The 27,913-nt window shown below is 40.0% G+C and overlaps 1 protein-coding gene across 2 annotated transcripts in view; it reads right to left on the reverse strand.

The window, feature by feature from the left end:
• The window catches only part of adcy5 (adenylate cyclase 5), a 92,987-nt gene that overhangs the window by 32,852 nt on the left and 32,222 nt on the right, over positions 1-27,913 (reverse strand). For both annotated transcript variants that reach the window (XM_056388834.1, XM_056388833.1), the window contains exons 2-7: positions 19,921-20,070; positions 18,543-18,664; positions 7,269-7,380; positions 3,572-3,699; positions 2,948-3,106; positions 2,704-2,845 (exon numbers count right to left, since the gene is read on the reverse strand). In XM_056388834.1, the coding sequence (XP_056244809.1) occupies positions 2,704-2,845; positions 2,948-3,106; positions 3,572-3,699; positions 7,269-7,380; positions 18,543-18,664; positions 19,921-20,070 (813 nt within the window). The remainder of the gene's footprint in view (positions 1-2,703; positions 2,846-2,947; positions 3,107-3,571; positions 3,700-7,268; positions 7,381-18,542; positions 18,665-19,920; positions 20,071-27,913) is intronic.

Below are 27,913 nucleotides of genomic sequence, written 5' to 3' on the forward strand. Positions count from 1 at the left end.
AGGTAAAAAACGCCATAGTATAGTAAGGCATAAAAAGTCAAAAAACGTCATAGTATAGTAAGGCACAAAAACATCATAGTATAGTAAGGCATAAAAAGTCAAAAAACGTCATAGTATAGTAAGGCACAAAAACATCATAGTATAGTAAGGCATAAAAACGTCAAAAAACGTCATACTAAAGTAGGGCACAAAAACGTCAAAAAACGTCATAGTATAGTAAGGTAAAAAATGTCAAAAAACGTCATACTAAAGTAGGGCACAAAAACGTCAAAAAACGTCATAGTATAGTAATGCATAAAAACGTCAAAAAACGTCATAGTATAGTAAGGCATAAAAACATTAAAAAAAACGTCATAGTATAGTAAGGCATAAAAACGTCATAGTATAGTAAGGTACAAAAACGTCAAAAAATGTAGTATAGAAAGGCACAAAAACGTCAAAAAACGTCATAGTATAGTGAGGTATAAAAACATGAAAAAACGTCATAGTATAGTAAGGCTTAAAAACGTCATAGTATATTAACATAAAAAAAAACGTCTAAAAACGTCATAGAATAGTAAAGCACAAAAATGTCAAAAAACGTCATACTAAAGTAGGGCACAAAAACGTCAAAAAACGTCATAGTATATTAAGGTAAAAAACGTCATAGTATAGTAAGGCACAAAAACGTCAAAAAACGTCATAGTATAGTAAGGCACAAAAACGCCATAGTATAGTAAGGCAAAAAAAGTCAAAAAATGTCATTGTATATTAAGGTAAAAAATGTCATAGTATAATAATGCATAAAAACAAAAAAAAGTGTCATACTAAAGTAAGGCATAAAACCATCAAACATCATCATAGTATATTAAGGCACAAAAATGTCATAGTATAGTAAGGCATAAAAACGTCAAAAAACATCAAAGTATAGTAAGGCATAAAAACGTCAAAAAACGTCATAGTATAGTAAGGCATAAAAACATCAAAAAACATCAAAGTATAGAAAGGGATAAAAACTTCAAAATACGTCATAGTATATTAAGGTAAAACACTTTATACTAAAGTAAGGCAAAAAAACATCAAAAAAGTCATAATATATTAAGGTAAAAAACGTCATAGTATAGTAAGGCAAAAAAAATCGAAAAACATCATAGTGTATTAAGGCATAAAAACGTCAAAAAACGTTATAGTATAGAAAGGCATAAAAACATGAAAAAACGTCATAGTATACGTCAAAAAAAGTCATAGTATAGTAAGGCATAAAAACGTCAAAAAAACGTAATTGTATAGTAAGGCATAAAAACTTCAAAAAACGTCATAGTATATTAAGGTCAAAAAGCGTCAAAAAACTTCATAGTATAGTAAGGCATAACAAAATGAAAAAACGTCATCGTATAGTAACGTACAAAAACGTCGAAAAACGTCATAGTGTATTATGGCATAAAAACGTTGAAAAACGTAATTGCATAGTAAGGCATAAAAACGTCAAAAAACGTCATAGTATATTAAGGTAAAAAATGTCACAGTATAGTAAGGCATAAAAACGTCAGTGTAAAAATATCAAAAAACGTCATAGTGTAGTAAGGCATAAAAACGTCAAAAAACGTCATAGTGTAAAAATATCAAAAAACATCATAGTATAGTAAGGCATAAAAACATCAAAAAACGTCAAAGTATAGTAAGGCATAAAAACTTAAAAAAACGTCATAGTATATTAAGATCAAAAAATGTCAAAATACGTCGTAGAATATTAAAGTAAAAAAAATGTTATAGTATAGTAAGGCATAAAAACGTCAAAAAACGTCATAGTATAGAAAGGGACAAAAACGTCAAAATACATCATAGTATATTAAGGTAAAAAACTTTATAGTATAGTAAGGCATAAAAACGTCAAAAAACGTCAAAGTATAGTAAGGCATAAAAATTTCAAAAAACGTCATAGTATATTTAGGCATAAAAACATAAAAAAGCGTCATTGTATTATAAGGTATAAAAACGTCAAAATATTCTAAGCTATAAAAACGTCATAGTCTAGCAAGGCACAAAAACGTCAAAAAACATAGTATAGTAAAGTTTAGGAAGTTTCACCTCTCATCCAAGAGGCTTCATCAGTTCATGTACGCATCTGACCAGGCTGGGACTGTAGTAAGGCATTAAAACGTCATAGTATGCTAAGGCATTAAAACGTCATAGTATGCTAAGGTCTAAAAACGTCATAGTATGCTAAGGCATTAAAACGTCATAGTATGCTACGGTCTAAAAACGTCATAGTATGCTAAGGCATTAAAACGTCATAGTATGCTAAGGCATTAAAACGTCAAAAATCATCATAGTATTATAGTATTAGTATTATAGTATTAATCAAGAACCTATACCTGCTTTACAATCAAAAAATCTCACTTTATACGATATGGAACATTTAATTCATTGCTTTGGTTTTAAGTCTCAGTCAACCAAAGACTCTACTGTACACTACCTGCAAAGGTATGCTTCTTTGCGTTTGTCTTATGTATAATATTTGCTAATGCAGTGGACCTGAGAATTTTATATGGTGGTAATATGTAAGGGCTATGTTTCTGTCAGCTTGTTGTGGGATTTTTCTGTACCATATGCAGTTCTAAATAATAATATTAAAGAAACATAATAATATGCTATTAATATGTTGTATCTTTTTTTTATGAGTTCTTTGGCCTTTGCAAATTCAGACAATGGTGAGGACTGTACCCTTTTCTGACTGCAGCCCACAATGAGGTAGGTTTCTATGTTGTTCTTCTTCAGGTAGGCGTTTCTCTCTCCCCCTGATCCCGGCTCCACATCGTAGTCCCCATTCAGATAATTCATAGTGGCCTTAGTGATATGAATACGCCTGAAATGAGAACAACACACATCAACACTGGCAGTACACACAGTTTTAGTACAATGGACTGGTTTATGGGTAGTTTGGAGCTTGATAACTGGAGAGACATACCCAGCTTTGCCCCCAGCTTCCATCTGATTGGCTAATGTGACGTCATTGGACCAGACATCAAACTGCCACTTCCTGAGTCCCAGCACTCCGCAGTGCACCCTGCCGCTGTGGATACCCACTCGCATGTTCACATTTACACCAGTTACCTCCCGTACCAGCCTGCAAGAAACATCAAAACAATAATCACGAATGTCCAAACATTTATCACTAGATTTAGAGACTTTTTGGCTTTGGTGTAAGAGCCACTTGACACCAACTCTAAAAAGTGTACCCAACCAGGATGGATGTTGGTTGAATTTCTTATATGAAGTTTCTGCAGTAGTGAGGACCACAACAGATATTTATTTAGCCTAAAAACAAGTTTTGGATTATCTTCTAATCTAACTTCACAAAAAAGAGAATTTGCCTTTTTTTTCTCAAAATGTCAGAGGTTTCCTTTATGTAGTCGCCCCAGGGAGGCTGGGATAGGGCCCTACACAGTCCTTTGCTAATCTGAACAGGCCAAACAGTGACAGATAATTGAATAATGATGATGGTAAATTGATAGAGGGGATACTGCTAATTGCTAACACAAAAGAGTCATGCAGATCTGCTACAGAGACTGAGAAACTTGAGGCAACTTACGAGATGGCCTCTATCATGTCCAAGCCCATCTCCACACAGCAGTGGGCGTGGTCAGCCCTCGCCTCTGGCAGCCCAGACACACAGTAGTAGCAGTCTCCCAAGATCTTAATCCGCAGACAGTGGTTCTCCTGTCAGAGAAGAGAAAGAACAACTTACTGGAAATGTACAGCAGCTCATACATTGGATTTACTTTGGGGGGTTTCATAATGACTTCCCTTTTACATTTCTTCCCTTGGGGGCTTTACAGCTTGATCTATTTATACACCATAGGTTCATTCATCCTTACATATTAGTGTCTACTGTAAGCGCTGGTGTAGGACCTGTGGGACCCGGGGTTTTTAGTATGTGTGCGCTCATATGTCTGTGCCTGTATTTGTGTACTGAGGAATACTGTATGCAGCGAAACAAAGATGCCCACTACAAATCATGATCATGCAACTGTTGTAGCTAAGACCAACTTTAGCAGTTGGCAAATTTACAGCAGCAATGGTTTCTTCTAATCCCTTGTCATGTCCAGCTAGGTAGCAAAAATATTTTTTAAATATGTGTAAGTGAATAAGTGAAGTGCAAAATCTGTGAATAACAAGTCCCTCAAGTGACTCTGATTAAATACAAGAAGGATTTAGGGTGTGATACATGCCTAACATTAATACTAAACCTCCAATACCAAATGTCAAGCCATTGAAGCAACACAGCAAAACGGCTGCAGGTCATGGAATTCCTTCCCTGCCACCAACCCCAGTAATAACCTGCGGTCAGGACTTTCCTTAAAGATGCTCCTATATTCACTCTATGATGCATTAAGGGATGAAATGATCCTGTGTGTAAATCTGCTTTCTGTATGTTGCCATTGAATTTTTTCCCCTCACAGACTGTGTTCTTCTAAGAGGAATTGGTAATATGACCAACCTCATGATCTAATGTATGAAGTGAAAATAAATACCATTGAATGATTAATTCTCCACAGTTTTCATTTGCAGTTAAACTTAATTTATTCAACAAAAATGTGAATCCATAGTTTCCAGGCAATGACCTTTAAGTTTGGTCAACTGTTGCAGATTGATGATGAGCAAATCTTTTGCCATGCGATGTCCTTGTTGGTCCAGTTATTTTTAATGTGTTTACTTTTCTTCTTTCAACAGAAATCAGAGGTTTCCCAGGAACCGAGTTCATTTGATTTCATTTCAGGGATAGTTATATAGTAATTTAGATAGTAAAAGCATTAAACCACAGCACAGTAATATAAAAGTTTCCAATCAGGAATAAGCAACAAAAAATGCTTTTCGAAGGAAGCAAGTGTTTAAACACACTTGTTTCTCAAAACCACAGTCGCAAGGACTTGAAGCCGTCTTATCAGTATTTTTTCATACTAACAATGGATAAACCAGCCGCTGTTTCCACTGAACAAACCAGAATGATCTGCATGTAAAGATAACGCTAGAGGTAAGTAGGTTTTTTTTTCCACCCTCAGAGCCAAATCTTTTCTGCTGACAGGAGAAGACACGCATTTGCAGTTATGACAAAGTCTTACATGGAGAGCAGGATTCCACAATAACATTTTAGCATAGATTTTACACATTAGCCTTAATACTAAAAGAACTTTTAGCAGTGTGTGGGATGACCATAAAATAGTCTTTGTGTATATATGTGTGTGTGTGTGTGTGTGTGTGTGTGTGTGTGTGTGTGTGTGTGTGTTTCCGTAGGGCTCGGAAGAACACTGTGTCTCATGATAGCCACCTGAATATCTCTCTAACACATGGCTCTGGGAAAATACAAAAAGACCACTGTGTACAGAGCACAGACAGAGAATGTGTGTGTGTGTGTGTGTGTGTGTGTGTGTGTGTGTGTGTGTTTGTGTGTGTGTGTGTGTGTGTGTGTGTATTTGTGTGTATTTGTGTATGTGTGTGTGTATATATATACACACAGATACAAGGTACATCTGGCATGGACATAAAAGCGTCAGTAGCAACGTTTCTGGTTTATAATGCCATTGTGCCTGTTTCACTCATAAATATTGATTAGCACATCGTTTCACCTTTCACAAACAAATTACATACATTGAGCGTTGGCTGGATAAACAGTGAAGCTTCTGGATAAAGAAACTATCAATATTCATGAATGTGCTGCTTATGAAGCTGTGATATTAGATATTACAAAAAACCTAGAAATATTAGAAAGGCTGCAGGAAACTGATGGCAGATAGGAAATAGAAATCTTGGTGCTGCCATCTAAACCCTGGAAATCTGTGCAAATGTCTGTTTTTATGTTATTATTTTTATGTTAGTATTTCATTACTGTATTTTTCATTTTTATTTTGAGAGTTACATTTTCCAATAATTAATTGGGAAAAAATTAAAAAAAAAAAAAAAAAGAGTGGAAGATTTTTCTGCTTTACTGGCCTTTTAACCGTCTCATGATTCCTCCAGTTTATCTAGCGACCCCTTGGGTAGAGCTCCACCCCCAGGTTGTGACATGAGCGTACCTGATAGGGACCATGCCAGTGATCACCAAATACGTCACAACCTTGGAGCTGGGATGGGTTTGAACAAACAGACGCTAAACAAAGACAACTGCAGTAAAGCATCAATATTCAGTGTCAATTCTGTTACACCTTGTTCACGCTGGCCCCCGTTGTTTGCCCTGAAAGTTCAGTTCATTTTAAATGGAGCACAGCTGCACTGGATTGGTTGGATATGATTATATTACCAGGGTTTCAATAATACATCAAACATTCAGACAGTTGGGGATGGTAAAAAAAAATCAAACACCTCAAGGTCTTGCAGCTACTGCTCCTGCTGACCAGCTTCAGAATAGCTTTACTTCCTCTAGTCTTCCATGTGAACACCTTCAGTTTAAAGAGCAAAGAGCAGTTCGAAGTCCTGACGTGACATTTGCGGAGCCAGTGCTCCTAACTAGTCCTCTGCAAAAGGTTTCATGGTCTCATGGCCATCAGGCATTTACGTAGTCTGTGCACAATCCAGGATGTGATCAGGCTCCAGCTTTTATCTGAGCATGAAACTAAAGTAACACCAGAGATGAGCTTTGAAACAGGAACATCTTTGCACCAACGGAAATAGTTTTCATCCCTACAATGTGAAAAACAACAAACTAGTAACCTGATGAGAGAGTGATACCACAGCTCTGCACAGCAGTCGTCTGTAAGAGCCACACAAGGTCATGTGACATGCCTCTCTGTGGACAAACCACAGGTCCACGTAGCTTCAGATGCTGTCGCAGCCACAGGTCAAATAAACAGCAGGCCGCAGGAAGAGCAGGTGACTATGTGAGCTTTCTCTATCTGTTACTAGCTGCAGGTTGTACTCTATAACTCTCAATGAGTGAGTTATTCACTTCACCCACAGTCACCAGAAGGAGGAAGGTTCTCAGAAACACGCTCAGGCTTCTCTGAACTCAAACATTGTATGTTATAATGGATAATAGAATAGGGAAACTTTTTTAAGTACTTTTACTTTTTAATTTTTTCTGCCCATTGACATTAATAAATAATTCTCTCGCCTGCTTTCTTAATAGGCGTCTTTGACATTTGCATTGTGATCTTTCTCCAAACAAACATCATTTAAAAAAAAACAAAAAAAAAACAGATAAAACAAATCCAATAGAAGTATGCAAACTAAAATATAAGCACTGCTTGTGCACATGACATACTGTATATACATGCGTGCGATTGTGTCCTTACCGCTGCCAGCTTGTCAAAACGGGCAAAAAGTTCATTGAGAGTCATCACCAACTCCTGCGCTGTGCACTGGGACGCCAGCATGGTGAAACCCTCGATGTCTGCGAATAAGATGCTGCAGAGACACAAAGACGAGAGAGACAGAATTCAACATCGTTTGTTCAGAAACACGGGTAGTTCCACATCAGGCAGACATCACTGAGCATGCAGCTGTATTTTTTATGACAATTACTCACGATTTTATAATATCAGAACTAAAATAACATCAGTGTTATGCTTGAAGAGCTGTAGTCTACTGATTTCTGTTCAGTCTAACATGATCTCTGACCAGCGGCAAATTAAGATTAAAAAATAGGCCTGGGATATTTGATTTGTTGTGGAGACAGAACATCACATATGGCACGTGTCACACTAAACAAGAATCATGTAGTAAACAGGTTAAATGAACTATGACGATCTGTAAAACAATATTCGAAATAGAATCACCAGCACATGACTCACATTGATATATTTTGTAATTTTATAATAATTTAATTGTTATTTACACATTCCGTTACAGTTTCAATGACGATTTTACTATTTTAATTTGTGAGGAGAAACTACATAAGACAAACCGTCTCATATTCCAGTTCATAACTACAACAACAAAGTGGCTACAGTCTGAAAAACAGCCATATAACAGTCTACACACTGAACATTAATAAATAAGGTATCTGGTATTTAGTGCTGTGCATTTTGCTTTGTATTGAATTTTATTTATGTTTTTCCCTGCTAAGTAAAACTCTGCCTAAGGCTTATGCTGTAAGCAGTTTGAACTGGAGTCACTGGGAGCTGTACTGGGACCCACTCTCCTTTTTGTCGAGATAACTTCTGTATGTTTTTGTTTTCTTTTTTAACTTTGTCATTCATGTAAAACGACTCAGCAACAGTCCACTGCTGGTTCCCTCAGTCTTTAAACCATGATAAAGATACAGACACATAAACAGCCAGTGGGTGGACTGAACCGAAGAGACACGTGAGGGAGATGACGGTGGGCTGCGCAGTCTGAACCAACCACCACAACACGTCACTATCCTTCTCTCTCCCTCTTGCTCTCTCTCTCTTTCTCTCTCTGAGAGTGATTTTTCCGGTCAAGATGTACCCTGAAGCCACTGATGGAGGTGACAGGTGTGAGACTGTGATTGAAGCTGCTTTTTAAAGTCATATCTAAATGTAATACAATACCTGTTATCTGGTGTTAAAAAGTACTTGATGTAGCATTTGTGCTAATGAGTTCTTGTCCTGGCAAAAGGGTGTGTGTGTGTGTGTGTGTGTGTGTGATGGAGAGAGAAATGAGACATAATATATTTGCAAGTAACTTTGTGCTCGTAAAAATATAAAAATAAAGAAATAAATGATCGTCCCTTCCCTGAGAACAAGGTAAACTGATACAGCAAAGGTCTCGTTGCGATTGAGGCATTTTCATTCCTCTCCTAACCCCGGCACACAGGCAGGACAGACGATCGCACTGGGCTGAATTCATTTCTCTCAGAAAGAAACAAGGAGCAAGGGACCGGGCTGCCAGGCAGAGACAGTAATAGGCTCAGCAGCAGCTGTGGGAGACAGTCAGGTTGGCCTCAAGAACACTCGCAGATAAAACCCACGAGCGAGCTTATCCTGAATGGCTCAAGTTGTTTTGTGAAGCATCATAACCTCCTACCTCACAAAGTCCCAATCTCGCGGTTCACATTTTCTTTCTTCAATAATAAGCATATTTATTCTCCGGTCACCGATTTCCTCCTGGGGTGAAACATGTGATGAGCTTCGTACGTCTCAGAAGGCAAGACCATGCCCTCTGTCTTTTGCAGCTTATCACTGCGCAGCACTGTCTTCCATGCAGCAACTTTGACAATAACTCACCAGCTCGACTCACCAGCTCCTTGTGGGATCCGCAGTGATCAAACTAACATAAAATAACCTCCAACCTTTATCTCATTTATTCTACTGGCTTCTAATTATTGACCTCGGTTTTCAATGAGAATGTAAAAGTGATAAACTCGGTCCAACATAAAGAAGTACATAAACAATAGAGGACAACTGCATCCACGACCTGTTGTGTGCTTTTGTTTGGGGCTGGTTTTCACAGTTCAACCTATTGTCCCAAGTAAGAGAAGGGTTCAAGCTTCACAGTGTATAGATATTTGTTTGTGGTTGGCGCAACCTGTAAAAACAGCATCACTATTCCCTGTTAGCCATATTACATCTATTGGAACGGTTCAATCTTCATCATAATATGACTAAAGATATGGGCCAACTGACATTATAATTAAGGAACTTACATTATGATGATAATGACAATGAGCTAATGGACGCATGAATTTCCCCTTGGGGATAAATAAAGTATCTATCTATCTAATGTCAATGGAGAACTGTGTTAGTTCAGGCGCAGCAGGCCATCAGCTGATCTGTGTCGGCTGACTCTTGATCACACACTCGCTTTTGGGCCGATTATTCACGCCACCGCTGCTCTTACATATAGCAGTAGTAGTGTCCTATTAATATGAAGCAACCGCGCCGACGCCCCTCTCAAAGTGCGAGTCACACTGAATCTAAAAAAACATGTGTGTCACGCCTGTGTGCTCAGAGTTATGAGTCAGGTTTTTGACACAAACTGCAGCAATCAAGTGTCAAGGGTTTAAAAGTGGCCTTACCTTAATTGCCACCTGCTGCGGCTGTAGATGGGTGTTGATGAGTGGGCCAGTCTACAATAGCTAACTCCCTTTTGTTCGCAACTGCTTGCACGTGTCCCTTCACCTCACACAGCACTTTGCCTCACTGCTCTCCCTCCACGACTCCCTTACTGAAAACCTCTGGAACACAGCCTAACCTCCTGATGGAAACCGTCCTAATGGTACAAAAAGCAGCCCACCTCCCAAATCAAGTTTTACACATCTGATTAAAGAAATTTTGTCCAACTGAGTGGAATATTATCCAAATCTACTCTTATTTAGCTGGAGCGTCGTCCATTGTTTGAGTTTGTGAAGCCAGATATTGCAACTGTTTCCTGACTAATGAACTCCGATTAACTGCGTCCCCAAACACGTTTTTTAATGCACCCGGCGCTTTGTGTTTCATCTGCTCTGTTACACTACTTTATATGCTTGTGCGGATGTTTTATTTAGTTTGATAGACTTTTGATGTGCTTATGCTGCTGTGTATTTGTATTGTACTTTTGGTCTCTCTGGAGCACACACACAGCAAGACAAACTCCAATCAATGTTTCATTGAAATGGTAATAAATGATTGAACCTTGAATCTTGGATCTAAGGAGAAGTGTCTCTCTGAGGCAGACCCCCAGGAAGAAGAAGAGAAATCTATGAATAAACAAAGATTTCAGACCAAACAAGCTCACATGAATCTCACAGGGTAGGTGCCTGCTGCACAGCCAAGAACAGGGTGTGTTTGTACAGTATGTGTGGGCAGGACATGCAGCAGGTTATGTTCCTATATGCATGTAAAAGTGAGCCGCACTCCGGGTATGTGGCATTCATTTTATCATTAGTCTTACGGCGAGGTTTTTACAGGCTTCACAGACTTTTGTCTCCCGGCTGCCCACTGACGTGTTCTAATGAACTTGGGCTTCAAGATTCCTAAATTTACTCAATTTGGATCTCAAGTTGAAAGGGATTAAGAGTCCCCACTCTGGGGTACACATTTCTGAGAATAATTGATTGTTTTCTGGGAACTGTTGCATGGGAGGTCGAGTGAAACCAGACACTTGTGTCCGGTGGGTTTGAGCTCAGAAACAGGTCTATCACTCTGGGTAGAAGCAGCGATGGTCGACCATGAGAGAAGAGAGCTTTAATCCACTTGTTTTAAGGTGTGCATCTACGAAACCTTTGTATCCCAATTAAAAAATTACAGCAAATTGTAGTGAACCTCAACATTCACATTATTATGGGATAAGTGCAAGTTGAATCTTTCTTCTTCATTAGACAGAAATACCTGACAGTGAGTCCAACAAACGTCCATGAAAAACACTGGACTGTTTAAAAAGTATGGAGTTCTCTTAACATTCATGTGTGTTATAAAACAGACACAGTGCTGAGTTGTAGGTCACACATGTTTTGGAGGCGTTTAGATCAATACACAATCACTGTGGTAGTGTTTGAAAATGGATGATTAGACCTTGAATGGACTGAACATAGGTGAGTTCAGTGTGACTTAAATGAGCTTTTGAGATTCAATAACAAGTTAGATTTTTAGATTAAAATATTAGGATGTGTATTTTCGCAGTGTAAAAACTACATTATCCTCTCTGTCTTATAGATACTGAATCTATTTTAAGCCAAATACATAATGCAGAGATTTCCTGATGGATTATCAGTCGCTCCCCTCACTCTCCGCTGCCACAATGAAGCACAGAGCAAGGCCACTTCCCACATCAGAGGCGACAGTGGGTGATGAGGGAGAAAAGGAACAGAGTGACAGAGGATATGAGAAAAATACCTGGGGTCTTTAAGTCCCATTTAATGGTTACCGTGGTGATGAGTCACTTGTTAAATCCTGAGGAGGTTTGCTTTTTGTCTAAGTGACAGTGACTGCAGAGACGATCCTGAACTGAGAGGACCTGTAGTCTTGCAGGAGAAGCACGTCAGACATTTTTTAAATGTTGCATCTGATGGAATAAATATAGCTGCAGTGGAAGGGTTAACTTGCGTTCAAGTCATTTTTGTCCCTCTTTGAACGATTGCTGAACAAGAACTGATAACAACACAGACATGAAAAGGTTTCAAATGATAAACACACAGTAAGCTCAAGAAAAAGATGAATGCCCTAGAGATAAATATGTGACTCTGCTTTTGGTTTCAGATCAGTTTATATTTTGGGTTCGGGACAAACAGAGCCTTTAGTGATGAATTCAGCTGTAACTGAGAACCACAGGCTGGAGAAAACAGTCACCTCCAGAATGGTCCCGAATTGTTTTTTAAAAGAAGAGTAAATACAAGTAACTACAAACACTGCAGGAAACATTTCTTCAAATGTTGCAATAATTGTTCCATGTACAAATGCTTGGGTGCTCAACCAACAGCCCTTTTCCACTAAACATGCAATAAACATCTGCGTACAACTGGATATAGGCTGTCTCCTTTTCCTGCTTGCAGAGCCACTGCTGCAAAATCTGTTCTGGGTCAAATCTCAGCTGAACCAAAGCTGTGCTGCGCTGGCATTGCCTGACCCTGTGATCCCCTCTCGTCTGGCACTAGCACTGCCACTGGCCAGCTGCCTTTTATCTGCCCCCAGCTGCTTAGCTCTACAGCTCTGCTGGTGGCTCGCTAACCTCAGCCAGGAAAACACACACGCACACACACAAACACACACACAGACTCTTTCGTCCTTTTAATCGTTGCCTGGCTCAGACTTTTTCAGCTTTTCTTCCTTCGTTCCCAACTTCATCATGTCATTCACTGCTATCTATTACTCATCCTATCCATAACTGTCGTCATCTCCTGTTCTTTGCTTTCGCTCTCTTTCAGATTCTTGGCCAACCTTATTGCTCCCACTAAATGAACTCCTTCTCTGCCCCTTTGCAAACAGTATATATTCATGCTGCCCTCCCTATGCCATACTACAGCATGTATTGGCATCTGAAGACTTGTTCAAGATGGATACAGATCATCTGGTAATAAAGTACAACACTTCATGGGTTAAATATTCCTTTAGTGTGATTTGTCACCCACGTTAGATGAGTGATCTTAGCTTAACTTGTGTATAAAGGCAGCAAACATCAGCTGACTCGTAAGTTGTATGTGTTCTGCATGCGTTGCTGCCGTCTGCGACCACGGACAGATTCGCAGGCCTGGCTCCAACCTCATCAGCAGAACAGCCTTATGTAACACACACAAAACACACACACACACGCACATGGTTAACTACATTACACACACTAAAACCATGTGTGTTCGCTGGACAGTGTCAGTTCTTGTCCTTACTTCAATTAGAACGTGGAGAACAAAGGTAAATTCAGTTCCTCTAATTTATGCAATGTTCTTTCCATGTCTCTCTCTGCAGGGTGCTGCTGGCCTACATAACAGCAACAAAAGCTACAGTCACGGCGTTCTTTTTAAGAATATTTCTTGAACACTCACAGGGCGACCCGGCAGCATCAAAACATCTGCCCCAAAGCCCTCTTGCATAATACCTTAGTCAGCACACATTTTGGCCACATTGCTGAAGCCACAGGACATGACTTTACTCCAGAGGATTAATGCAAGTGGGATGCCAAACTCTCAGGACAAGGTGGGCAGAATTTTACCTTTGAGGGAAAAAAAAAAATTCTTGTTGGGCCACAACCACATAGACGTCCCAAGTAAGTAAGGTACTATTTGTTGTAAAGTAAAAAGCCTACCTTCAGTGGTGCAAATTATACCTTGAATTTGGGTTGAGTTCACTCCATGCAGTGTTGCTGCTAATTCCCACTATTGCCTATGAGAGTGGACATAGATGGAGAGAGAGTAGGACAGCTGTGGACTGGAAACTTAAATAAGAAAAATTAGGGTTTGACACTTGAGTAGGACTTAATTACCATAAAAGACTTGACTCCCTAAAGAACACTTGACTTCATGACTTGACATTTTGAAGCAGAAAATATTTGACTCTTGTGTTTTAAGCTGGTACAATCCTAAAAAAACTGAAAAATGACTGAGACTGCAGGTAGATCTTACATATCCATATTATTCTTGCATATTTAATTATTAGGCCTCAAAAGGACTTAGTCTAAGCTACACAGAAATAAGACTAAGGCTAGGAACACACTCGTGACATGGTGTGTGTGTATGTATGTGTCGGCTGCGAAACGTCTTTGTTTCCATTTTGGCAACCATGTTAACGGGTTAGAGTGGACACACTGCCCGTGTGACATGCATCTCACGCCTCTCAGCTAACAAAAATAGACAGAGAAAAGACCCATTGATGTCATATTTAGAACATACTAGCAACATTATATAAAAATAACACCTTCCACCATAGCTATCAATGTCTAGGCTGAATCTGAATGTCAGAGACATGAAAAAATACAAATATATTTTTTAACCATTTTAATAGCTGCATGTGGAGATAGTGGCACTTTACTGATGTTTTCTGTCAAAAATAATTAAGAAATTAATTTATAATGAAAAGAAAGCCAACATTCGAGTAGCCTGCAAACTCTATGTAGAAAGACAGAGCTGCAGTAGCAGCGACACAGCTGACACGCAGCCCATGTGAGCACACACACATGCGTGTGAGCCGCAGGAACTCAGCTGCTCCGCACACGCGACGCAGGTAGTGTGTTCCCAGCGTAAGTCTACAGCCACGCTAACAGCGTCCACTATTACATGTGCAGTAGATCATCATAGACATCCAAGAAGAAGAAGAGCAGCTGCTTTGTCTGATGCGCTCTGCTACTGTAGAGGTGAGTGTAGTGGCAGACTTCCTCTGATGTTGAGCAGGTGCAATGTTCATCATCTTACATATAGTTCAGTTTAGTTTCAAGTATCTGAAATAATATAATAATAATTTATAATAATTCATAATTGTGCTACATGAAAACTGAATTACAATTCATCCTGAGAGGAACATTATTGATTGTAGAAAATTTCATGGTACAACATCCAATAGTTTTTGAGAAATTTCACTCAAAACCACAAATGTCAACCTCATGGTAGCGCTAGACAAAAAGTTAGGGAATCACCAAAGTCAGTAGGACACATTGTCTGAGCACCATGGATATCTAATAATGAGCCCATCCATTCGACCAACTGAATGTATAATTATGTGCCTGTTACAGTTCCTCTGTGAAAAATGAACTATTCTGGTTCCTGTTTTTCAGTGCTCAGAACTTAATTACTTTATTAACTTAATTATACAGAAACATAGAAAACTCCATGCGTATCTAGTGCAGCAACAAACTCCAGTAACTCCCTCTGCGCCGCTCCACCTTCCTCTGTTTTCCCTCTTACTCTTTAGCTGGAGCAGTGGGAGCTGTCACTTCTCTTCCTGTTGTTACTCGGACTCTCAGCAGAGCCCCAATTACCAAAAGCCACTGCTCGCTCCCCGACAGGCCTAGTCACACCTGGTTAGCTCGCCATTAACCACACACTCATGACCACAGAACAGAAATTAGCCAAGCTGAACGGATGCTGCGAATGTGCCGCCTGCTCCCCAGTGACTCACAGGAAAGTCTACAGTAGGACAAATCTACCAAACTAAGTGCAGATTTCTGTCAGTTCTCCTCTTCTAATTATGTAAAGGCAAAACTTCTTCACAGGTAAGAATGAGTTACAGGTTTCTCAATTTGGTTTAGGCTTGACAGCTTCACTAATGGACACATCCACTGAGAGCCAACATGACATTCTTGGTATTTGCCTCTTGATTGCAAAAAAACACAACTGCATTGTTATAACGGCTGAATGTGTGAATGTGTGTGTGTGTGTGTGTGTGTGCATACTTATTCACAAGTTCTCATGTGGCTCAGTGCACATTGATTTCAGTAACAGTAACTTCTGTCACATGCCCTGGAAACTTCCTAATGTTTTACCTCTGCCCACTCCCAAAAAAACAATCTGCACTCTCACTTCTACTGAACTCTTAAACTTAGAGAAATAAAAAGGATAATTCCTGATAGTGATCGCTTTAATGGCAATGAAAAGACCTTTGTCTACAAGAGCTCCAAGTACGTGACCTGATGCCCCCGAGGATTAAAAAGGGACACATCAAAGTGATAAAGGGCTTCAATAGCATCTATTCTGTATCGAGATTTGGGCTGCCAGCTGACTATGACAGCTACAGGCCATAAAACTCTCACTCCGCAGTTGGAAACGCTGCTGACACACACACACACACACACACACACACACACACACACACACACACACACACACACACACACACACACACACACACACACACACACACACACACACACACACACACACACACAAAGAGAGAGAGAGAGATAACAAGTCAGTTTCTGAGTCACCTTGGTGCAGTGCTTTCTTACACCACAAGGTGGTGCAAAACCTAACCACAGTTGTTCAACTGCAACTCTCCTGTGGGGTTAACACAGTGTATAATGATCTGACTCTAATGATCAGTGTTCACACTTACCAGAGCAAACCCACATCGTACTCTCTCAATTAAGATAACACAACAGTGCAACTGTAAGGACCCTGGATAAGAGACAAGAGACTGAATGAAAACCAGAAACAAGCAACATCCGCTGCGCTGACGAGGAAGAGGTCGAAGTCATCAACCAGGAGTCAGTGGATGACCAGACAGACATCAAAAGGGGCCATTGACCTCAGACACCAAAGACCATCTTTAAACAGAGTCAGGGGTTATGATCTCTCTTTATATATGACCACCTATCATCACATGATGGAAATTCCATACGTTCTGGGAATCCACATCAAACACAAGATGTCAGCAGTGCGTAAACACCAGGGAAGCATCCGTTCGCTCAGTCCACCTCGACCTGCGTTTGGCCGCCGCGAGATGAAGGCTGTCAGATCAGAAAGTTACTGAACAGCAATAGTTTTCAGGTGGGCTCCATAATAAGGTATACAGGGGTAAAATGCATTCTTCTTATTTATTGATTAATAGATTTTTTTTTTTAACAAGACATAGTAAAACTGAGGACCTTGGATCTGTTTTGTGAGATAGTCAGTAACACTTTCTGTGTGGACTGCCCTTCAGCAGATACTGTATATATGCGACATTGTTACAACAAATAGTTTATGTTTTAAACTTTTACCTTACTTCCCTATGATCCCTGATCTATGACGGGGGGGGGGTGTTGGAAACAGGAAATAACATCAACACTTCTCCATCAGTGCTAAACACATCAATTAAGTTCAATTTTATTTGTGCAGCGCCAAATCACAACGTGCAGAATCTCAAGGAACTTTCCAGGGTTAGGTCAAGACCTCACAATATTACAGAAAGAAACCCAACAGCTCCCACAATGAGCAAGCACTTGGCGACTCTCCAGCAGAACCAGACTGAATGTGAAGTGTTTCAGCTTTCTGAAAGTGTTTAGTCTGGTATCAAAAAACATTTCGTATCCATTAAAGGCAAATGTTTATAAAACTGAACCTTAAGAGGGAACACTGACACTATCTGACAGCGGTACGTGCCAACATTTAATATTATGAAGGCAAAGCAGTTCAGGCATCTGAACTCTGTTTGATTTACAGTGAAATGCTGTAAATGTGCAAATACAATTGTGTGACAGTAACTTTTTTGACTTTTTGAATGTCAGCACAAATCCTGGTTTTTGGAATATATTATAAATTCCTGACGTTTTTTAAGCCTTTTTAGGCCGAAAAAAGGTCTTATAAAAATAAATCCCTTGAAATGAAACATACAGGTTCCTTAAAGGTAAAGGGTTAAAAAAATATTTGGTTTACATTCCTGAATCTTGGTTGTTTGCTTTACGGCCAGCAACTGATTTATTCAAATTTTCAGTGTACAATACTTTCATGACATTATTACTCTCTGTATGGTTACTGATATTGTATGTTGAGACAGGTGAAAAAAAAAAAATACTCTGGGAAAATACCATGCAGCCAGTTGTCATGGCAACGCCTGCAATTCTCCCTCCTCTTCTGCCCCTGTCTGTGGGTGGACTGTACCATTCAGGATTAACCTGGATTAAATCGTGGTTTATTTTACAGTTAAGTTGCACCTAAAATTTTTAAAACTTGAGAATTAAATTCAACAGGTCTGATTCGAATTAAAAATAACATCATTTTGGTTGTCTGTAAACAAAATCACAAGCAGCAGAGAGATTGCATTTAATGGTTATAATGAGCATTTCACTCACTTTCATGTGCATTATTACGGCAAGTTTCAGTTTCAGAGTTCTGGCTTTTCTGAATCAGATTCTGTAGTACCTTAAAAACTCAAGATCGTCATATGACTCAGTGGAGTTGAGTACATTATTTTTTTTCCCCAAAACACTCACTATGTAACGGTTACATACCATAGTGCTACTGATCACAAAAGCTTCTTGTTGTGTGATTAGATTAACCAAATTTCTTTGATTTCTTGTGATCAGTAAATGCAGCCTTAAACAAACTTCTGCATAAAAAAGGAGGGATGAGGAAAACATGCGATGGTGTGTATCTTTGTGTGTGGGTGTATTGTATTTTTGAGAGCCAACACATGATTGATTGTACGATTGTAAAAGAGAAGTGTTTTATATATATATATTTATATATCACCTATAATCCCCTCATCATCCCATTCTGACGTTACCTGACGTTGTCATGCTTCTGGATATAGATCTTGTGAAACATCATGTCCTCCTGCTTGGCGTTTATATCAGCTTTCATCTCCATGGCAACATGGCGGGGAAGCACTGAGAGCAGGAGGCGTTCCTGCAGGAAAGCGTGGGAGAGGGGGGGTAAGTTCAGTGGAAGAGTATAAGTAAATTAAGAGGTGGAGGCTTTGACTGTCAGAGGGGAGGCAGAGTGACTAACATGCCTCAATAAGTTCAACTCAATAACTGCCTGCGTGCCTCTATAGTATATCCCTCCCGGCACGGAGTGACCAGCCACAAATTGTCAGCTAGAGCCTTTTTTTGTCCAGTTTGAGAAGCATTGAAAACAAAATAACAACGTTACTCAGCTGCGTCTCCGCTGTGGCAATTAGATCAGATCTGGATTTTAATAACCTGGTGGATTCTTTTGCCCTCAATCGGTGAGGGAGGAACACGTGGCTTATTGTGACAGCTCACTGTTATTGCTTGTTATGGCTTGAGTAGGGCAACAGTTTGTAAGAATCTGGAATCAATGCGTGGCTGATGGGTAAGTGTGCGTTCGGCTGCCGCGTACTTGTAATTCAGGTTTGACAGAGGAGGCGAAGTGATGGAAAATGCATTGCTTTGCAAATTATTTGGAAAAATAGCACAAACAGATGCAAGGTATGACAGGGATTAACATGGATGCATACAGTCAATTTTACTTATAAACTCTTGTAGCGACACTTATAAATACAATACATGCGAATCTCATACAAACGTGTGCCTGTAATGTGCATATAAACAACGCAGGGATGTCTGATGCAGAGTATTTTCACATTTTATATCCTGGCACATTCTTGCAGCTGCAGGGATTAAACAGGCAGTGTTAAAACAAAGGAATCAGTTCACCATCAACAAACACACTTAGTGCTGTAGTGCAGGTTAGTATTATTACTGCTACTAGCAGCCATGTCACACTGGTCTTCCATATCTTGGCTTAGCTAAAGCTAAAGCTGAATTGATCAGTAAATAAGCAAACACAATCAATTTGTGAAGGGGAAACCTGTCTAATACTTTTTCCTTTCAAATGGCAATAAAAATATGTCACTCAGCCCATTCTTCAGTATATTTCAAGTATAGACTCTGGTACTGTGTTAAACAGCTGCCGTGCTCCACAAAGGAGCAAGCTACCGTTCACACTTTTCAGAGCCATCGTTTAAGCCTGCAGGAGTTGAGTGTTTAATATTCAAGACCTAGGTTTTCAGTGAAGTATTCCTTTAATAGACAAGTCTATTTAATTTAATCTCCAATAAAACCTTCCCTCTGCTCTTACATCCCTGTCTCCCGTCACCATAAATCTCTGCTTTCTCTCTCTCTCTCTCTCTCTCTCACCTGCTGCTGGTTTTCCCTCTGGGAGTGGAGGCGAGCTTGGATGCATTCCCTGGTCTCCTGGAAGGCCTGCCTCTGGGAGCCCTCGGCGGGGTAATGGGTGCACACTCCCACGATGTTGGTACAGGAGAAGATTAGCACGTTGGATACTATCTGTGGAAGAGGGTGAGAGAGAAACAGTCAGGACGCAAAGAAGGGGGCATCCATGTGAGTCAGAGGTCAAAGACTCATGCTCTCGAAATGTCTCGTGCCCTTTCCCTTCCTGTTGCTCTCTACCAACATCAACTAACAACTGGTTTTTCACCCTAAACAGTAAATCCCTTTTAAATCCCCCATTGCTGAGAGATTTGTTGAGCCAACATCCATTTTTTAAGGAATTAAATAAGTAAACGTTCATTGTAATCCCCTCTGATAGTAAAACAATACAACAGGGAGTCTACCCACTTCGTCAAACCTTTAAACTGGAGCCAGATGTGATACAAACATAACACTTTTCCAGCCACGACTGGCAGTCTGTGAGAGCGGCTCCACGTGTTACTCGAGCGAGCTGTGCGATACAGAAATGTGCGGAGATAAGATGAAAGGCAGCATCACAGAGAGTATCTGGGCAGCTTCTCAACGGTCTCAACATTTATAGAGTAAATGTGTTGCATGTTGTTCTCAAGCACAAATACACAGATTTACATATTGTCACATCTACCACGCAGTTAATGTGAGAATAGAACACATTGTATACGCATCTAAATTTGACCTGCTAATGTGTGATCACTTAGTAGATTAAAAACGACTTACTGTATAGCACTGAGTGAAGTCTGCGCTGCTACAGAAGACATTCTGGGTTTCTAACACAGAACACACAGGTGTTTATGAATCTGGTGCAAGACTGAGAACACTGATGTCGTGTTGATCTACACCTGGCCTCTCAGGTAGGTTTTGCGTTTTTACATTTCAGCAGTAACAGACGTTTTGTTTGGAGAGACCGAAGTACAAAGAGGACTGCTACCTGCACAAACTCAAACTACACCTGTTTGTATAATGAAGCTACAACAGAATATTGAAGCAAAAAAAAAAAGAAAACATCACAAAACATTACATCTGTAGCCTCTAAGTGATCTCTGGGTAATGCGGTGCTGAAACGCAAGAGCGAGCTAATAGACATCTCAGGGACTTGAAATCATTTTAGAATCAGGCACTTTAGTACGCTCAGCCTATAACTGCAATAAACAAATAAAAAGCCTGCTGCCATTACAGCCACATTATCTCTGTCTCATCTATATATATATATATATATATATATATATATATTTATATTTATAACAATAACAAAGTAATTTAATTTGTGTAAATTAATTTTGAACTCTACGACTAAAGCAGAACTGAAACAAGCAGTTGATTAATTGATTTGTCGATCAACATACATGAATATGATTGAACTAAACACGACATCTGAAGGTGTCAGCTTGAGCTCAGGGATGTTTTCTGACATTTTATAGACAAACAATTAATTGAGAAAATAATCTGCTAATTAATTGAATAAATAATTGTTGGTTGAACCTATTTCCAGGTATATCTCCGCACTACCACTGGAAACATCTTCAAGCTCCCTATAGTTACAAAGTCAAAAACATTTATCTCAGGACACACTTAGTACAGGACGATTGCTAAAGTCTGAATGAACCTTAAATGAAAAGTACAGTCTGTTTAGACCTTAAATATGCAGAATGAAAATATTGATTTGCTTGACGAAGGTGGTGAGAGAGAAACAAAGTGTTTGATGTAGGTTTTCCAGGCCTGCAGCCGTTTGCCCTCTGACTGAGAGTAAAGCGCTCTTTGTTTCCGGCAGCTCCACTCATGTGCGCCTCCCTGTCTGCGGCGGGAACAGGGTGTCTCGACCCTCTCCTCCTGATTTTGACACAACATCCATCAGAAGATCCCTGTGCAGCCCTGACAAGACAGTATCTCCCTAATTAGGGGGCTCAGTAGAGCCAGAGCCAGTTCGTGTACTACCTGCTTTAATGTTTGTGTGTTTTGATAGGAGAGACAGTGTTAGCGTGCGCTTATCAGTGAAACTGCTCTGATGCAGAACAAACTGACCAGATACTTGCCCTTATCTGAGATGTTGGTGATCTCCAACATATTTGTTAAATGACAAGACTACCAGCTGATACTGTGTTAAATGTTAAAGATTTATCCAAAATAAACTCTATCAGCGGCAGAGTCACCACCGCACCCTCCGATTTATATTCAACCTCAGCCAGCACTTTTGCACTTTGCTCCTCTGCCGCTCCTACATGAAACAAAATAGCTGGTGTGCTTGGAGACACCCAACATAGTCTGTATGCCAAAGACCTACCCCCTTCGTACCTGTCATTGCGCTTGCGCACATAAAATTGGCACTCTGGTCTTCTGCAAGTGGAATGCATGCTCAGTCAAACTGAGGTCAGGTGACTGACTCGGACAGTCAGGGATATTCCTTATTGGCCTTATGTTTAGGATCAGTGTCTGGCTGAATGATGAAATGTCGTCCAATGAGTTCTGACACCGAATCCGAGCTCCCAGCATGCTCCTGTGCACCTCTGCATTCATCCCGTTGCATCATCAGCAGGGAAATCATGAATAAATGACAGTTCCATGAGGTGGGATGATTTGGAGGCCCAAGAAACATTTAATAGACAATAGTGTCCGATTACTTTTGACCACTTACAATTCGGGCACTATGTATTAAATGTCTTTTTTTCACACCGTTTTTTCAATATTGTTGTAAACCTGCTCAAATGAAAGCTGAGACTTGGCACATTTAAGATAGTATCCGTTATTTTATGTGCTGAAACACAGAGCCTGAAGAACAAACATGTAAGCATCCAAGTACTTACAGTCTGGACTGTATCTGTTCAGGGCCAATAAACAGACATAGTCTACTCAATATTTATTGCAAGGCGTCCATATTAGTAAACATACGGTGAACACAAGCTACACTAGCATCAGAAAGGAAGGGAAAAAGATGATTCTGTGAACTGAGTAAAACCAAACATTGAGCCCTGAGCAACCACACAGAACATTTTCCAGCCATTGGTTATACTCTTGAGCATCTGAAATCATGTGTGAAAGAGTCTGACATAAGATCCTCAGACCCTCAGAAAAAACCATTAACTGCATTTACATGCACTTGACAGGATTTACAAATCATCTTTCTGCAGTAACCTGATTTCTTAAACATTGTATAAAGGAGAAATCTGGCTTTGGTAATCGGGGTAGGAGATTTGATGAACCTGATTTGCTTTGCTAGATTTCTCCTGGAGAAAGTCAGTTACGCACAGGAATTCATACTCGTATTGAAAATAATTCCATCTAAAATTAGACTGAAACTCATACAACACCCCTAGAAAATCTAAATAAGTCAGCATCCACCTTTCCCTACAAAGTCTGTCCACTCACTTGGATGTCAGACAAACATACACATGAAGTGAGAAATGTTTCCAACATAAGCTCTGGGTTGGGGGAGAACGTGATTACCGACCTGCTGCATGGACTGACTTACTAAAGTACATGTAAACATACTATCCAATTTCCTGAGTAACCTGGTTCGTTGCGTGCATGTAAATGTACTGAGTAACAGAAGCTAGTGGACCAACAGGAGGGGGCTGAACTACTGTGGGAAACCCTGTGTTGTTGCACACTTGCATGTGTGTGCCCCACTAAAACTCCAATATTTAATTTGCAGCAAATCAGTACCTTCAGGTTTCATAGACGCTGTCCAAGTTTCCACCTATCAAACACAACATTGGGCACATGACCGCTTGCGAGTGGTCACATGTACTAGTGCTAAAAGACATTGTTTCCATTCAGTGCCAGGCATACAGTGGGTCCTGGGACTGGAAGCCAGTAGGAAGCCAAAGCCGGCAGCCCATTCTTTTCATAGAGCTATTTAATGGGCTGAATCAGCCAGCTGAATCACATTCACACCACGGGCCTCTCTGTTGCCGGAACAAACTGAACAAACACAGCACGTCTTTATCAAGTCAAAAACCCCTCAGCAGGTCTGTGTGCGAAAACCAAGCACACTCAGACGGAGGAGTGACTGGTGGAAGACTCGCCTGGAAGTGAGGCACGACCAAGGAAAATAAAGAACTGAGGTGTGAGACAGGGAGAAGGTTGTGAATTTAGAAAAGGTCACTCTTCTGTATTTCTGCCTCTTATCCAACTGAAACTCTGCTTAGCTGAAAGCTCATTCAATTAACTACAAAAACTATCAAGGGTGTACAATTAATTAACAATATATTTAAAAAATCTATTTTATGTTAATACAAAAAAAAAAAAAAAAAAAAAGATTTCCTCTGTGCAGAATAATTTCATTATTATAACTCAAGCTTGTAGCTCAGTTAGCACGTTCAGCAGCTCAAAAGAAAATTGTCATATTCAGTGTTGCCAGTCTTGGTTGAAAAGCCAAAAATACTGTATGAGGATTGGAAGAAAGGGAGGTCAGAGTCACATCAGTCACTAAATGTGCTTGTGTAAGAGTGTTCAAGATTATACTGTTCAATATTAATGCACACATTTTTAATCTCAGTGCCAAAGATGTTTTTGAGCTGCAAAACTTTAAAACTCCTAAAAAAAGGTTGATGAAAAGCCTCGACTTTGCACAATTCATATTTGGCAAGGCAAGGCACATTTATTTATATACACAGATGTCATTCAATGTGCTGAAGAGAAATAAAAGCATCAAAAATACAAGTAAAAAGCATAAAAAGAAAAGTATTAAAAAAAACAGGTCATAAAACAGATGATATTGCGGTGACAGATGAAACTCTACTACAAACTGACAGAGAAATCATTATGTTTTCTTTTCCATGACGGGATTATTAGCATAACAAATGTGTTTGAGGTTTATAATCAGCAGAGAGGGATGTACTTTTTTGCTCCGGGGAGAATCGTTGCCTTGTACAAAAACCGCAGGGGGCAGGAGGCTGACTGCTTTAGTGTAAAGCTCTGCGTCTTATTGTTGAGGCTCTGAAAATGGTCAGGGAAAACACACACACACACACACACACACACACACACACACCTGCTTTAGAACAGCTTCAAACTGTCTAAATCTGGACATTTAAAAGGTGGGTTCCTGCTACCTACAGTGGAGCGAGCCAGCTGCAGCTGCACACGGAGCTCCGCCGAGCCCTCGTAGCATCCCGCCCACACACTGCCATAGAAACGGCATGCATCAGATAAAGTCTTTCAACAGGTCAATACAAATATTCCCCAGCAGCAGTCTTATTCTATTAATACTGCCACTGCTCACCAAGACCTTATTTGGAAACGTATGGGCTTTTCCCTCAACACGGAGGGAAAGTGAGAGCAGAAAGACCCGGCTCCCAAGTGTAATACAGACATCATCCCCAGGGTAAGGACACACATCTCTAACAAGCAGAGGAAAACCGGTGAAGCTTCTGCTGACAGTCATCGGTGTAAATAAATCACTGTCCTTTCAAACTTACTTATTATACATAATCAGGGAAGCTCAATTTCAGTCATTTCCCTGGGTGATTCATGCGCATTGTTTTGCTTGCCTCGCTCACGCTGACTCATTTTCATACTTTTCAAAAGCTGCTGAACCAAAAGACGGTCAAGAGCACTTAGGTAAGTCGGTATCATAGAAAATGGTTCTAACACAACCAACGATATGAATTCAGCTCCGAGTCCCCCACATGACTGAGTACCTGCGACAGCAACGATGCCCCCGAAGCGAGATGCTGCAGATGAAGCGATGACACACAAAGAGCTGAAGACGTGACGTAACACTGCAGGCAATTACAGCTGTTCACCTAAAGGTATTTCCCTCTTTACTCATCTGCATATTTCTGTTATCGCCTGATTAATGGAGCGATCGGAGTGAAAACCTGTTTACATGTGACCCCGCCAACACCACTGATTTATCACAGACAGCGTCCCAACGCAGCTGTGGAGAAGCCACATATCATTTTCACAGTAACTTCATTTACTTGAAATTTTAATTTGATTTCTGCGTAATTTCCTTCATTCCGTGTATGAAGTTTCCTGAATACGAGATGTTTGTGATGGAAGAATCTTTCAAAACCATTTCGGAGTTAAACTTGTGTAAGATCGCAGCTTCTTGAAAGAGGAGTTCTATTCCTCATGTGACACGTTAGTGGACATCATGAGATGCAGATGACACACGACACAATGGGAGCCTCCCTCTGACCACTAATAACAGCCAGAACAACCGAGGGTGGGGGGGGGGTGGGGGTTTCATTGTTTCCAGTTGAGCAAGTAAGTATTGGAAGGACAAAAGCAGATGGGGCATTTACTGTTAAGCACTCAAATCAAATCAACATCTACAGAATCTGAGCCGTATTCATGCAGATGGAAACTATTGAAATGTGACAACTCTGCCTTTTAGTAAAAACGTTAGTTCTTGTGTCCTGTTAATCACCACTGTTAATGTATAGATCGGATATGTATGGATATAGGATGGATAGATATTTTAGAGCTACAGAGATGTATATTGATATAAAAACAAAACATCTGTATTATTACTGTGATCTTGATTTCAACCATATAGCCCAGCCCTAATGTCGGGGGACCATTAATTCATGCTGGATTATTAATCAATTAAACAACATTTAAGAAACCATAATGTAATGTTACTTTCCATTTTATATAGTTTCAAAACAATAAATAAAAATGTTCGACACATGCATCCAACTCGTTTTCTCCAGTGAAGAAAACACGGCTCCGTTAACGGCTGAAGCTCCGGGGACTCGTGTTCTGCGTTTGTTTACTGTGGAAGCCTCGCTGGACTAAAGCTGACGTGCAGTGACTACAGTATTTTATACATCAGTTCTCATTCTGAGGTGCATGGTTTCATTTCACACCCAGGGCAACAACTACACACAAAAAAAATACTATATACTGTATATATTTCCTTTAAGTCTACTAATTAAAGGTACAATGATAATAACCATGAGAGGTGTCAGTCCAGCTCATCTGTGAGCAACATCATTTTAGTTGGTGATTAATAATTGCCAGCAGAGACCATAAAAAACAACAGAGCAAGACATCCTAGGTGTCAATATTTACCCAGCAGTCTGAGTTTCACCCTCCTACATCTCTCCCACTCCTTTCTTTTTCAATGTCTCTTGCACCCACCCTAAGGCGTCAAGTTTGTCCTCTACTTCTGCGCTCTCGCCATGCTTCCAACAGACTTTTCATTTATGCTCGTATATCTTCCAGAGATGCCCGGCATGTTGTGTGTGGAGGACTGGCGGCCAACATCCAGCCCACACAAGTAATAAAAGCAACAGTCAGCAAACCAAACCAAACCAAACCACACTGTCCTGTGTTGTGCTAATGTGAAGCTCTGTATTTCTGATAACACATTTTGAAAACATCTGGAACATGTTAAGGATATCCATATGATACTGTCTCAGCAACTAGTGCGGCCGTAGAGAAATGTTCTAACGACCAGATCCCTGTGATGTTTGCAAGTCACATTTCTGCAGCCTGCAGAGAGCAGTAATCCAAATGTGCCATAGATTACACATATTGAAAGTTAGTTGCAATCATGCACCCTAACAAGGCGGCTTAAAGGGTTTGAGAAGCGAACTTGTGACCTGAAAAAAGTCACCGCTTCCATCCCCTCACTGCCAGGACAGATGTGGGTGGGGAAGCTGATAGAGCCTCAGTTGCTATGGTCCCCAAGTCCAGAATAAAACGATACATTAAATCTAGCAACACATACAATTCACACACACACAAAAAAGTTGCTTTACTTCCTGTTAAAACACAGAATATTCCTTTTTTTATAGGAGATCTGTACCTTTCAAAATAAAATCCCTGCTAAATCCACATAAGATTTAGGGATTTCGAAGTTGTGTTCAAAAACAAATTTGCAATGTTGGGGGGGGGGGTGCACTCATTCATTCATACATGTTGTTAGGTCTTAAGGTTCTAGAAAATCTCTAGTGCAGCTTCAAGTAAAAGT

This window comes from Seriola aureovittata, chromosome 11, assembly GCF_021018895.1.
Source record: "Seriola aureovittata isolate HTS-2021-v1 ecotype China chromosome 11, ASM2101889v1, whole genome shotgun sequence".
Classification (NCBI taxonomy): Eukaryota; Metazoa; Chordata; class Actinopteri; order Carangiformes; family Carangidae; genus Seriola; species Seriola aureovittata.